We start from the raw sequence: 13,906 nt of genomic DNA on the forward strand, positions 1-13,906 counted from the left end.
ACACACACATATCCATCCACACATACAGACACAAGCAGTCTTTCCGCTCCCGGGATTGGAATGACTCCTTACCCTCTCCCTTAAAACCCACTTCCTTTCGTCTTTCCCTCTCCTTCCCTCTTTCCTGATGAGGCAACAGTTTGTTGCGAAAGCTTGAATTTTGTGTGTATGTTTGTGTTTGTTTGTGTGTCTATCGACCTGCCAGCGCTTTCGTTCGGTAAGTCACCTCATCTTTGTTTTTATATATAATTTATCCCACGTGGAATGTTTCCCTCTATTATATTGACTTTAAAATTTGTTAGAAGTCACTAATTGCTCTGCTTGTCAAATACTGGAGCAATACAGTCTGGATATTTTGGAGTGCCATTAGTTACCCTGTTTCAAGACATGTACACAGTTTCTAACTGTAATACTCGTCTTACTGCATTAAAGATTTGACAGAAGGCTACACCTCTTAATGAGTACACTGTGTCAGCATTTTAAATTTCTAAATTCAGTCAATAATAATATATCGAATGCCAAATTTTTGCTGCCATTGGAAGGTACTGGATAGGCAACCTGCAATTGGGACAGGATGAACAAGCCACAGTTTGCTACCCACCACGTATCTACATGTACATATATATTCTGCAAGCCACTGTGCGGTGCATGGTGGAGGGCACCACGTACCACTTCCAGTTGTTTCCTTTCCTGTTACACTCATAAACAGAGCTAGGTATAAACAGCTGTCTGTAAGTCTCCACAAGAGCCCTGATTTCACTCATCTTCATGGTCCTTACATGATATGTACACTAGCAGCAGAACTGATCTGCAGTCGCGTCTCCAAATTTCCGCAACAGTACCTCACGAAAAGAGCGTCATCTTCCCTCCAGGGATTTCTATTTCAGTTCATGAAGCATCTTCATAGTACTTGCATGCTGATCAAACCTACAGGTAACAAATCTAAAAGCACACTTTTAAATTGCTTCACTATCTTCCTTTAATCCGAACTGGGAGGGATCTGTAACATTCTAGCAGTACTCAATAATGGACTGCTCTATCATTCTATACACCGTCTCCTTTACAGATAAGCAATACATTCTCAAAAAAATTTGAGCAGTCATTTTTTCCTATTGCCAACCTGACATGCTCATTCTATTTCATATTGCTCGGCAACATTATGCCTAGATATTTAGTCGATGTGACTGTGACATGGAGTACAATAATAATGCTGCACTCTAACATTAAAGGATTGTCTTTCCTACTCATCTGCATTTTTGTAGAGTTACAGCAAGCCGCCATTCATCAAGCAAAATAGAAATTCTGAGTTATCTTGTATCTTCCTACAGTCACTCAAGGACATCATCTTCCCACACAACAGAGCACCAACATCAAACAGTTGTAAACTGCTGTTCACCCTGTCAGTCACATCATTTATGTTTATTGAGAACAAATAGTGATCCTATTACACTTCCCTGGGGCACTCCTGATGACAGCCCTGCCTCTGATGAATACTCACTGTGTAGGACAACATACAGGGTCCTATTACTTAAGAAGTTTTCGAGCCTCTCACACACCTGGGAACCTATTCCATATGCTCACATCTTTGTCAACGTCTGTAGTGAGGCAATGTTTCAAACAATTTCTGGAAATCCAGGAATACAAAATCTGTCCACTGCCCTTTATCCATAGTTTTCACGATATTGTGTGGGAAAACGGCATGCCGAGTTTCACATAAGCAATACTTTCTGAAGCCATGATGATTTGAGGACAGAAGCTTTTCTGTCTCAAGCAATTTTATTATATTCAAACTCACAACATGTTCAAGAATTCTGCAGCAAACCAATGTTACAGATATTGGTCTGTAGTTATGTGGGTATATTCTTTTACCTTTCTTATATGCAGGAGGCACCTCCACCAGGTGAGAGATTCACGATACGTGAAGCTAAGAGGTCATGTTGGAGCGTACTCTTTGTAAAACCAAATTAGGATTCTATTTGGAACTGGCAACTTATTTGTTTTCAACTCATTCAGTTGCTTCTCTACATGAGTGATGCCTCTGTGGGAATAATTTATTAAACATAAAATTTAAAACTTCAGGTTTTGTTTGGTTGTCTTTTATTGGCTTCCCAGAGTTGTCAAAGAGTGACTGGTTAGCTGTTTCTTGGCCGTAGTTTGTTGGTGGCATTCATGCAGACAGATAGCTTGTTGGTTGTTATGCTCATGCAGAATGCAGCGCAGTGGTTGCAGATTAGCTTACTGATAATGACTTGTTTCACAGGTAGCCCTGCCTTTGATGGGATAGGTGATGCTTGTGACTGGACTGGAGTAGGTGTTGGTGGGAGGATGTATGGAACATGCCTTGCATCTAGATCTATTACAGGGATATGAGCCGTGAGGCAGATGTTCAGTGGCTTATCTCTCCAGTCACACACCACATCCCAAAGCCCCACTGCCCAGCCACAGAGAAGCATTCTCCTTGTGACTCAGTACCACCCAGGCCTGGAGCAACTAAATCACATTGTCCACCAGGGCTTCGACTACCTCTCGTCGTGCCCTGAAATGAGGAATGTTCTATCCACTATCCTCCCCACAGTGGTATTCCCTCGTCCACTGAAGCTACACACTCCCCTCATCCACTGCTACGAAACCCCTACTCCAAACCCTTCGCCTCATGGCTCACATCCCTGTAATAGATCTAGATGCAAGACCTATCCCATACATCCTCCCACCACCACCTGCCAAAGTCCGGTCACAAGCATCGCCTATCCCGTCAAAGGCAGGACTACCTGTGAAACCAATCGTGTGATCTATAAGCTAAGCTGCAACCAAAGTGCTGCATTCTGTTTGGGCATGACAACCAAAAGGCTGTCTGTCTGCATGAATGGCCACCTACAAATTGTGTCCAGGGAACAGCTGGACCACCCAGTTGCTGAGCACACTGCTCAAAACAACATTCTGCATTTTAATGACTGCTTCACATCCTGTACCACTTGGATCCTTCCTGCCAACACTAGCTTTTCTGAATTGCACTGGTGGGAACTCTTTTTGCCTCCTGGCCTCAACTTCATTAGTCATTGTCTTTCAGCCGCCTATCCCCTCCCCTGCTCCCCACTCCACAGCCTTCTATTCCACATGAGCACCCACAGTCTTTTACTTGTCTCCCCCCCCCCCCCTCCCTCCCACCTTCTGTCTAACCTCCCTACTGTATTAGCTACCCTACCTTCTCTCCACCTCAGCCCTGTATATTCCCATAAACAGCACTTTTCTGTCCCCCACCCATACCCTGCTCTCCCCTCCTGTTCCCCTACCACCTCCCCACCCCAATCTCCTTCTTACCCCCACAGCCCACATTGCTTCTCCCATCATCAGGTGCAGTTGTTCACTGTCTGGCCCCAGCAGTCAGAGACTATGGTCACATGTCTACGAGCTGCATTTGTGTGAATATGTTGTCTATTTTGAAAGAAGGTCTTCTGACTGAAACTGTGTGTTTATTAGCTTTTTGTTGTGCCTGTCCATGACCCAATATATCCACTTTATGGTGAGTAGCAATCTATCCACTTCATAATTTTATATTTACACAATATGTGACACAATGTTCTCTGTTTATCTTTTAGCAGCTTTTTCCTTGGGTCTTATACATGCTCTGCAGTGGAAGGTCCTTCCATTTCTGATTTTTACTACAGAAAATAAGGCCTTGTCAACGAAACGGAGATCGAGTTTGCTGTGTAAGATATTCTACCTTTTAAAAGCAACACATTAAGCCAGCAAGGGACTTTTCAGCATGTTGATATCTCAAACTGATAAGTAAATTTTGAAGTCACCATGAAGGAAAATGGAGCTACTTTGTGTACACTCGAATGTAATACTAAACTGCACACTTACAAAATATATTTGATATTATATTTTACCACCCTGTACTAACTTGTGCAAATTTTTCTTTATAAATAGAATTGCACATGTGAATATCAGGGACAGGTAATTGTTATAATCCTTCTTTGCAATATGTGGACGAATGTTGTCCTGTGGAAATATGAATACACATCAAGAAGGGTATGACTTCATGCTCAAAATATTCCCTAATGAAGTAATCACTGCTGGTAGTACACCATTCCTCACGTAGAGTACTGTACAATGCACACTGGGAAGCAGTATTTCCCACTACAGCATAAAGCAGAGATTCTACTATCATCATGGTAGAAAACAATCAATGAAAACTCATTTGGAAAGATGCTTTTCTGCCAATAAGCACCCCCAATGCATATTTAGATGAGCATATTGCAGCTGCAGGTATGTTTCACTGTGTGTGCATACGACAACATTCACAAGTAAGTATATGGTCTATCACTGTCGAACAGATGAGTTACCAGGAATTCTTGGAGGGCTTGGAAGGTGTGATTTTTGGATAGTGGTGGTGGATCAAGTACAGTGTTCTTAACTTCTCATCTAAAGCATTCTCCCCACTTGAATTATCTCTATTATCCAAGGGTCTCACTTTCAGCCCTAAACCTGCATTTGATCATGCTGCTTTGGTGAAGGGCCTGCTTTCCTTCACACGTAATATCAATTGGAAGTATCACTTTGCAACCAAATCCCAAAACCTTTCCAACAGCAAGCCTGACACCAAACCCTGCCTTGAACAGTTCAGATCATGATCCCAACTTGATCCACCACCACAACCTAATAATTATCCCTTACATGCCTTCAAAGAATTCCTCACATCCAGCAATGCTTCACAACCCTTCCTCAGGTCCTTACAACCCGTCCTCTGCAGAACTCCAGGCTCTATGTTCCCTAAAAGCAAGTGACTCTATCATTATCCTCCCAGCAGACAAAGGATCTACCATTGTAGTAGTTGACTGAAAGGAGTATGTTAGTGAAGTTCTATGCCAGCTGTCTGACATCTCTACATACAGCAACTGCCATCAAGATCCCATTCCTGGGATTCAAAATGACCTGCAATCCCTCCCTAAAACCTCAGGCTCCTCACAAGAACTAACACCTCAATACACAGAACTTCTCACCCCACCCAAACCACGCACCCTCACCTTTTACCATCTTCCTAAGATCCACAAACCCAATCATCCTGGCCTTCCTATAGTTTCTGGCTTCAGAGTATCCACTAAACATATATCTGCCTTAGTTGATCAGCACCTGAAACCCGTAATACAAAGACCCCCCATATCAAAGACACCAACCATTTCCTAGATCGTCTGAAATCCATGCCTGTCCCACTCCCACCACACACCTTGCATGTCACCATTGATGCCACTTCCTCTATACTAACATTTCCCATGTATGTGGTCTGTCTGCTGCTGAACATTTCCTAAATCAGCATCCACCTGATTTCAAACCTGTGATGTCTTTGCTATTACCTTAATGAACTTTATACTTACCAACAACTACTTCATGTTTGGGGGGCAGACTTACAAACAGATCAGGGATGCAGCCATGGGAATCAGGATGGCTCCTTCCTATGCCAATCTTTTTCATGAGTCACTTGGAGGGGGCTTGCCTGGGATCCATAAGTCTTCAGCCCCTGCTTTGGTTTAAATACATTGATAACATCTTTACCAAATGGACTCTTGGTGAGACAGACCTGTTATAATTCGTGGAATCTCTGAATAAATTTCACATGGTCCTATTCTGAATCCCATGCCACTTTCCTTGATGTTGATCTCGTCCTCACTAAAGGCCAACTACACACTTCTGTCCACATTAAACCTATCAACAAACAACAGTACCTACATTTTGACAGTTGGAATCCTTTCCAAATCAAACAATCCCTCCCATAGAGCCTTGGCATTCAAGGCAAACATACAGCAATACACCACCATTCTCACCTCAGCCTTCACTATACGTAATTACCCCACCAGCCCAGTTCAAAAGCAGATTTCGTGGGCCATCACACATCCAATCCTGGTACTGCTAATACCTCAAAAAATAACTTTGGAGCACGCCACTGGTAACTCAGTATTATCCTGGTCTGAAATGCATTAATCATCTACTTCAACAGGGCTATAACTTCCTAAAATCATGCCTTGAAATGAGATCCATTCTGTCTTAAATCTTGCCCACTACACCTAGGATAGCTATTCATTGCACTCCCAATCTCCGCAATATTCTTGTCAGACCCTGTGCTCCTCCTGCACCCATCTCCCTACCCTATGGCTCCTATTCCTGTGATTGTCCCCACTGCAAGACTTGCCCGGTGCACCCTCCTACCACCACCTATAGCAGCCCTACCATTGGCAAAACATATACCATCAAAGGGAGAGCAACCTGTGAAACAACACACTATTTGGCCTTTTACATTGGCACGACTACCACCAAATTATCAATTAGAATGAATGGGCATGGGCAGAGGGTGTATACTGGCAACATGTTATTGATGGCAACATGTTATTGCCAAGCATGCTCTACAACATAACAATTGTGACCTCGGTGCCTGTTTCACCACACGTGCCATCTGGATTCTTTCCCCACACACCAGTTTCTCTCTTTCACCCCTCTTCCTTCCCCTTCGACCTTTCTGCCCTCACTGGTTCCGAAAGTTTGCCTAATTATAACCCTCTTTTATGTGCGAGTTCTGCTGCCGTTGGTGAGTGGTCTTTTATCCATCCCATTCAAACACATAGGATGTTATGAATTTTATTACTCACGATACATAACTAATTCATCACATTCGACAACGCACTCCGGCTAAAGCTTCTTCCACGCAGAAGTGAGTGTTCTCTTGGTAATCCCTTCCCACCCCTTTTCGATCATCTTCATGCAGGCAATGATCTTGAACTGGTATTTCCAAAGCTCTGAGACACATTTAACCTGCTCTTCTGGACTTTACACTTTGTGAAGGCTTGCAGAGTTTCTGAATGGTAAACAAGCAGTAGCTTAATTGTCAAGCAGTAGCTTAATTGTCAAATCATCACTTCCACTGGCACAGAGTTGGTTTTTTTGGGGGAGGAGACCTGACAGCGAGGTAATGGGTCTCATCGGATTAGGGAAGGACAGGGAAGGAAGTCGGCCGTGCCCTTTCAAATGAACCATCCCGACATTTGCCTGGAGCGATTTAGGGAAATCACGGAAAACCTAAATCAGGATGGGCGGACGCGGGATTGAACCGTCGTCCTCCTGAATGCGAGTCCAGTGTGCTAGCCACTGCGCCACCTTGCTCGGTGCTTCCATTGGCACAGAATAGCAGTGTGAGACGGTCTTTCATTGGCTTGTGAGTGGGCAATACATTATCCTCTGCTGTTATAAAGGTATCCTTTGGCATCTTTTTCCAGAACAGACCCACCTCATCACAACTAAAAACCCATTGCAGCAGATAACACTCAGAATCTATGAGCATCTTTAAGTTGCCGATGAAATTCTCTGCTGCCTTTGAGTCGGAGCTGGCTGCTTCACCATGCCTCGCAAACCTGTGTATGCTGGTTCTTCTCAGGAGCAACCTTTCAACATCGTGCCGAACATGAAACCATTGCATAGCTACTCTTATCACTCCCTTTGAAGCAGCTATCTCCTTAATCCTGTCCTTGTTCTTGAGGACAGTGCAAATAGTTGATGGACACTGACTGTACAATGAAGGGCCAAAGATAGGCATGCATATTCAAATACAGAGATATGTAAATAGGCAGAATGCAGCGCTGTGGTCGGCAACACCTATATAAGACAACAAATGTCTGGCACAGTTGTTAGATTGGTTACTGCTGCTACAATGGCAGGTTATCAAGATTTAAGTGAGTCTCAACGTGGTGTTATAGTCGGTGCACAAGCAATGGAACACAGCATCTCCAAGATAGCGATGAAGTCGGGACTTTCCCATATGCCCATTTCACAAGTGTACCATGAATATCAGGAGTCAGCTGACATCGCTGCGGCCAGAAAAAGATCCTGCAAGAATGGGACCAATAAGGACTGAAGAGAATCGTTTAACTTAACACAAATCCAACCCTTCCACAGATTGCTGCAGGTTTCAATTCTAGGCCACCAACAAGAGTCGGCGTGTGAACCATTCAACGAAACCTCATCAATACAGGCTTTAGGAGTCAAAGGCCCACTCGTGTACCCTTGATGACTGCATGACACAAAGCTTTATGCCTGGACTGGGCCCATCAACACCAATAATGGACTGTTGATGACTGGAAACATGTTGCCTGGTCGGACAAGTATCGTTTCAAATTTTATCGAGTGGATGGACTTGTATTGGTATAGAGACAACCTCATGAATCCATTAACCCTGCACGTCAGCAAGGGGCTGTTCAAAGTGGTGGAGTCTCTGTAATGGTGTGGAGCATGTGCAGTTGGACTGATATGGGAGCCCTGATACATCTAGATACAACTCTCAGAAGTGACATGTATGTAAGCATCCTGTCTGAATCACCTGCATCTATTCATATCCATTGTGCATTCTGACGGACTTGGGCAATTCCGGCAGGACAATACAAGACACCACATGTTCAGAATCACTACAGAGTCACTTCAGGCACATTCTTCAGAGTTTAAACACTTCCGCTGGCCATCAAACTCTCCAGACATGAACATTATTGAGCATATCTGGTATGCCTTGCAACAAGATGTTCAGAAGAGATCTCCACCCCCTCGTACTCTTACGGATTTATGGACAGCCCTGCAGGATTCATGGAGTCAATATCCTTCAGCACTACTTCAGACATTAGTCAAGTCCACGCTAAGTCATGTTGTGGCACTTCCGCATGCTCGCAGGAGCCCTACACTATATTAGGCAGGTGTACCAGTTTCTTTGGCTCTTCAGTGTATGTGCATGCTAAATCTGCGATGCTCACATCTCATTTGCGTTTTTCAATGATTTTACGTTTCGTTTCTAAGGTAATTTTCTCTCTCTTATAGTAGTCTTTTTGCGACTTTATCATTTGGGGGCATTTCTACAAAGATTATTACGTTTTGCACACAAAAAACACTGTGTGAATACAAGTTCAGAAAACTGTGAGATCACAAGCTGTGGTAAGATGGTAGCAGAAAGAATGCTAAACTCAGACTGCAGTATGTACTAAAGACATTGTCATGTGTCACTGCTGACAATGAAAGGTATACATGTTGTTGATCATTCACCCTCCGTGTGCATGGCTGTTGTGTTGATGTCATACTAAATCGTTGTCACTCGTTATGCAAGTATCTTTTTTAAGAATTTGTTTTGCTTGTTACATGAATTGCACATTATGGGAGGTGCTCATTAACTGAGGTTCCAATGTAAATCAACTTCAATACTTCAACAATCAGTCTTATTTTTAACAGAGAAAGTAGCTAGAAGAGATTACTTTTTTCTGAAACATAAAATTTTATCAATTGTTTTAACTACTCTTCAGAAGTTGACTGTCTAAGAGTCTGTAATCTTCAAAAAGTTACACAATATGAGAAGAAATATAATCCAAAAACCTACAGACCACTGCACAGCAGTTTCTGAGCAAACTACACAAATGGTAGAAAATGGGTAACAAGAGTACACAATTTATGATCGTGTTTTGATATTGCGAAAATCACAATTTACTGTATTACTTCATCCTATCATTCCTCTACAGCCTTTACGGTTTCTTCATAGTGGTCATATTTTCAAAAACAATAGTGTATATTGTCATGCCTTCTGTATTTCAGAACAGAAATACTGCTGTCTGATGCAAGTTGTAATAATGGAACTCACCTTAGGGATCAACTTTCTTTCTCATCATTTCGAAATACTGTGATCAAGTACCTTGCCCAGGATGACATCATCATCAGATTATGGGAAGTAGGCCCCCTATAAATCCCCCTCCCCAACCTTCCTGTGTGTACATTTTTTGTAGAATGCTCCGCATTATCTGTTCTTGGCTTACTATTTCATGCACATTTAACTGTTGACATTCACTATCCTTCACTACTGACTACAGTCTGAAACACGAGTTTTCTGATTTGGAGAAACCATATGAATACCTATGCACATTATCAAATCAACAGTACCAACTTCGGTCACAATGAAAGGAGTTCTCTTAATTACAATGTTACTGCTTAGTTAATATAAATCTAAACAAATAATATTAGACATAAACAAATTAATTTCTTTTAGCACTATCAATTTTCAGAAAACGCTCATAAGTAAAACAAATCTTGCCTGCTGGGGATAGGGTTCTTCACTGATACAATTAATTGTTAAGCTGAAAAAATGGGCAAAATCTACATACCTGTATAGCAGCTGATGCAGTTTCTTGCAACCACAAAAGCAAAGCCTTCACTCTGTCCTTTGTTGCACTGTCTTGTATTGTGCACATCTGATACAACAATTCCACAACAGAGTCAACAACTGTTGAACTTAATGCGGAGGAGTGACTTATGGAAAGAGACCCTGTAAAAAATAAACTGAATGTAAATTTCAGTTGCAAAATTAAGGACAACCTCTTAAGCACATGTTGAAACAAAAATATAAACCTCAATTACTGGCTGAGGAAAGTCAGTATAACGAACATCCACGAGTTCTAACTAACGTGTGACCTTAAAAGCTCAGTTCTCTTTCACCATGCCCCACTTCTCTCAAACACAGGTCCACAATCTTACAACAACTAATGCAGGCAAAAGTTTAGTATTAATACAATTACTCTTAATATAATGGAGGGAATCAGCAGAGATGTTCGAAAATCAAACCACAAAAGAAATACTTTCTCTATAAGTAATCTCAGAGAAAATTACTTAATGGGGTCTGAAATGACAAACGAGGAGGATCATAATTCTTGTGTCCACTGCTTTATTTAGCCTCTGTAAATATTACGCAAATACAACATCTTGTTAAACTTTTTTTATAGCTAAGTAACGGAAAGACTCGGTTTTGTTAAAGTGGAACAATCATTAGTTTAACTCACAATATTTGCAGCCAATGGTAGCACAAATACACAAAATGAATTTAGCATACAAATTAGCTACTGACATCTACAATAAGAACAACATTTCTACAAAAGGAAAAGTGAAAACCCTTCACGTTTCCACTTCACTATCACATTGGAAACAGTGGACCTAGGGATGTTTAGGAGTGTGGAAATATCGCGTACAGACGTATAACACAAGTGACACTCAATCACCTGACCACGTTCAAAGTCCATGAGTTCAGCGGAATGCCCGTTCCGCTCTCTCACGCTGTCTAATGACTACTGAGGTCGCTGATACGGAGTACCTGGCAGTAGGTGGCAGCACAATGCACCTAATATGAAAAACTTATATTTTTGGGGGTGTCTGGATACTTTTGATCACATAGTGTACCAACAAAACTCGTCAATAATTTCAGACTGCTGAACAGTACAGCAGGATTGGATGCATCAAAGTTTTGCATTTGCTTTCTCTGAAACGGGATTTCTGTAGTTAATCTACATTAAACTGCTCCAACTGGATACTCTTAGATGTCTGCCAGTTTTAACCTCTTGCAGTGATTGATCAATGATGATGTAATCGACTAATATTGGCTCTCTTCATTCAGATTACATCACAAAATGGTATTAACAACATATCTGCTAATTTGTTTAAGGGAACTGTAAACTTACATGGAGACAAGACAGCTGGTAAGTATTTGTTGCCTCATTGTGAGGTAAGCCATTCAGAGTACTTCTCGTAAATGGTTCTACTGATGTGATCAATGCAAAACTTACATCAGGATTAGCGTAAAAGTTAATAAAGGTTAATGGACTTATTTATTTACTTTGTGACTTTCAATTGCGTTTATGGGTATTTTGAATGGTATGTTTTATGGGAACACATCACAAGTAATAAATAGCTGTCTACAACAACCAGTGATGGTTGCACCTACAGGACACTAAGTCTCTTAACTGACTCATTTCCAACTGCCAGGCAGTTTGCAATGGGAACTAAACATTGCTGATCTTGAGGTCTCTACAAACTTCACATTATTCAATAATAAAACATCAGAATTACATCATAATCAGTTAATAAAGAAACAATCCAGAAAGATTTTGTGTTAAGTTTAATTGTAAATAATAACTACAATAATAATTTTTACAGAGATGGGAAACACTGATGTGATCTAATGTATGAGGTATTGGTTTGGTGAGGTTGGGAAGGAAGAGCAATTTACTCAGACTCTAGGTCGAGTGGGACCTGGCCATTGTCAAGACCAGAGGAGAAAAAAATGAAGGGAGCAACATCAGGAAGAGGAGCAGATAAAAAAAAAATTATAGTTTAGAAAGCACAATGTCGGCTTCATATATTGAGATGTAAAGAAGTGAGGTATGGAGTGAATAGTCCAACTAAGAAGCAAAAGGAAAGTAGAGAAGGAGATGGGGGAAAAACACACACACACACACACACACACACACACACACACAGAGAGAGAGAGACAGAGAGAGAGAGACAGAGAGAGAGAGAGAGAGAGTACTGTGGGCCACAAAACCCTTACTGTAACTATGTAAGGGACACATGCTCAAAAATATCGGGCTGTGAAACAAATTATTATCCGATATCTTCTGCCTCAATGCCAGCTAGACTTGGCTCAGACAAACTAAGTTCTATAAGGGCCTCCTCCTCTCCATTTCGGAAGGGAATGAAAGAGGAGTTTCAAAAATGAGAAAAAAAAATTAGAACAACAAATGGTGAGGGGCAGGCCACAGAGGACCCAGCAGTCTGTGTACCTATGCTGTAGAACATGCTCAGCAAGTGGCTATGGCTGGCCCAAGGCCATTTCTCTGTCCATTTATGTACCTAACCAGTTTAGTGGTGGACATTCTCATACAAAAATCCATGCAAAGAATAGATGTTAGTTGGTAAACAACATGTGTCATTTTACATGTTCCTCTGCCTTTGATGATGTAGGACATTAGTGTGGCTGTAGCAGGTGGTAGTGGGTGGGTGTGGACAGGGTAGTTAACGTCCCATCAACAACAAGGCCATTAGAAACGGAGCCCAAGCTTAGATTAGGGAAGGATGGGGAAGGAAATCGGCCGTGCCCTTTATCAGGAACCATCCCGGCATTTGCCTGAAGTGATTTACGGACATCACAGAAAACCTAAATCAGGATAGCTGGATAGGGTTTGAACCGTCGTCCTCGCGAATGCAAGTCCAGTGTGATAACCACTGAGTCACCTCGCTCAGTCTGTTTTGGGGAGATCTCAAAGTATTGTACACTAATTAAACTACACATTTTCGTAGTACACAAATGTAAATATGAAAACCACCAAATATGGCACTTTACTTTTTTCATGCACTTAGATCAACATGGTACCTCATTGTTTTCCTCTTTCAGCCACTGGGCAGTGGTACAGATCAGGCTCGCCATAGACTTAATTTCACAAAATAATATTGAGTAAATATTCTGTTCTACTACCAAAACATTTCTGAGGGTCATCATGTGTCCTGTGCTGCTAAGAGTCGGCTGAAGTGAACCAAGCAAGTGCCACGTTATTTTGCTTGCTTTTGATGCTGTAGTGTCATATTTGTCGGTTTTTGTTTTTACATTTATGGCTTACAAAATGATACAGTGTAACCGACGCAGAATTAGAGATCTCTCCAAAATGCAATGTCTTCAGAACGAATTCCTACAAAAAGAGTTTTGGTAAATACAAAAATAATATTGAGTCATCAGTGGATAAAATTGTTACATCCATTCAAAGTTAAAATGATTTGAAGATGGATTCATTTTTATGGGAAAAGGCATTTTTAAGGCTGAAACTAGCAAACTATTGAAAAATATGAAGTAACATACTTCAGGCAGAGGTGAAGGAAAAGTGAAATGCATTGCGTTGCACCCAAACTAGGCTGCTAACACTTACAGCGTCCGTGTGTGTTCACAGCAGTAGGTTCTTGTTTCAAAAGAAGGTCAATAATGTTCAACTCTATTAATGATGACATGCTAAAGAGCCTGGAATGGTAGGTCTCTTCAGTGCAAATATTCTGAAGGGCGTGGTGGTATGTGTTTCTATTC

General features: G+C 41.6%; 1 protein-coding gene across 1 annotated transcript in view; it reads right to left on the minus strand.

Moving 5' to 3' along the window:
* Positions 1-13,906, minus strand: part of LOC126463579 (baculoviral IAP repeat-containing protein 6) — a 314,074-nt gene that overhangs the window by 90,121 nt on the left and 210,047 nt on the right. Inside the window, 1 exon segment of the mRNA XM_050096169.1 lies at positions 10,173-10,333. Coding sequence (XP_049952126.1) covers positions 10,173-10,333 — 161 coding nt within the window.

The sequence above is a fragment of the Schistocerca serialis genome, chromosome 1 (assembly GCF_023864345.2).
Source record: "Schistocerca serialis cubense isolate TAMUIC-IGC-003099 chromosome 1, iqSchSeri2.2, whole genome shotgun sequence".
In the NCBI taxonomy this organism is placed as follows: Eukaryota; Metazoa; Arthropoda; class Insecta; order Orthoptera; family Acrididae; genus Schistocerca; species Schistocerca serialis.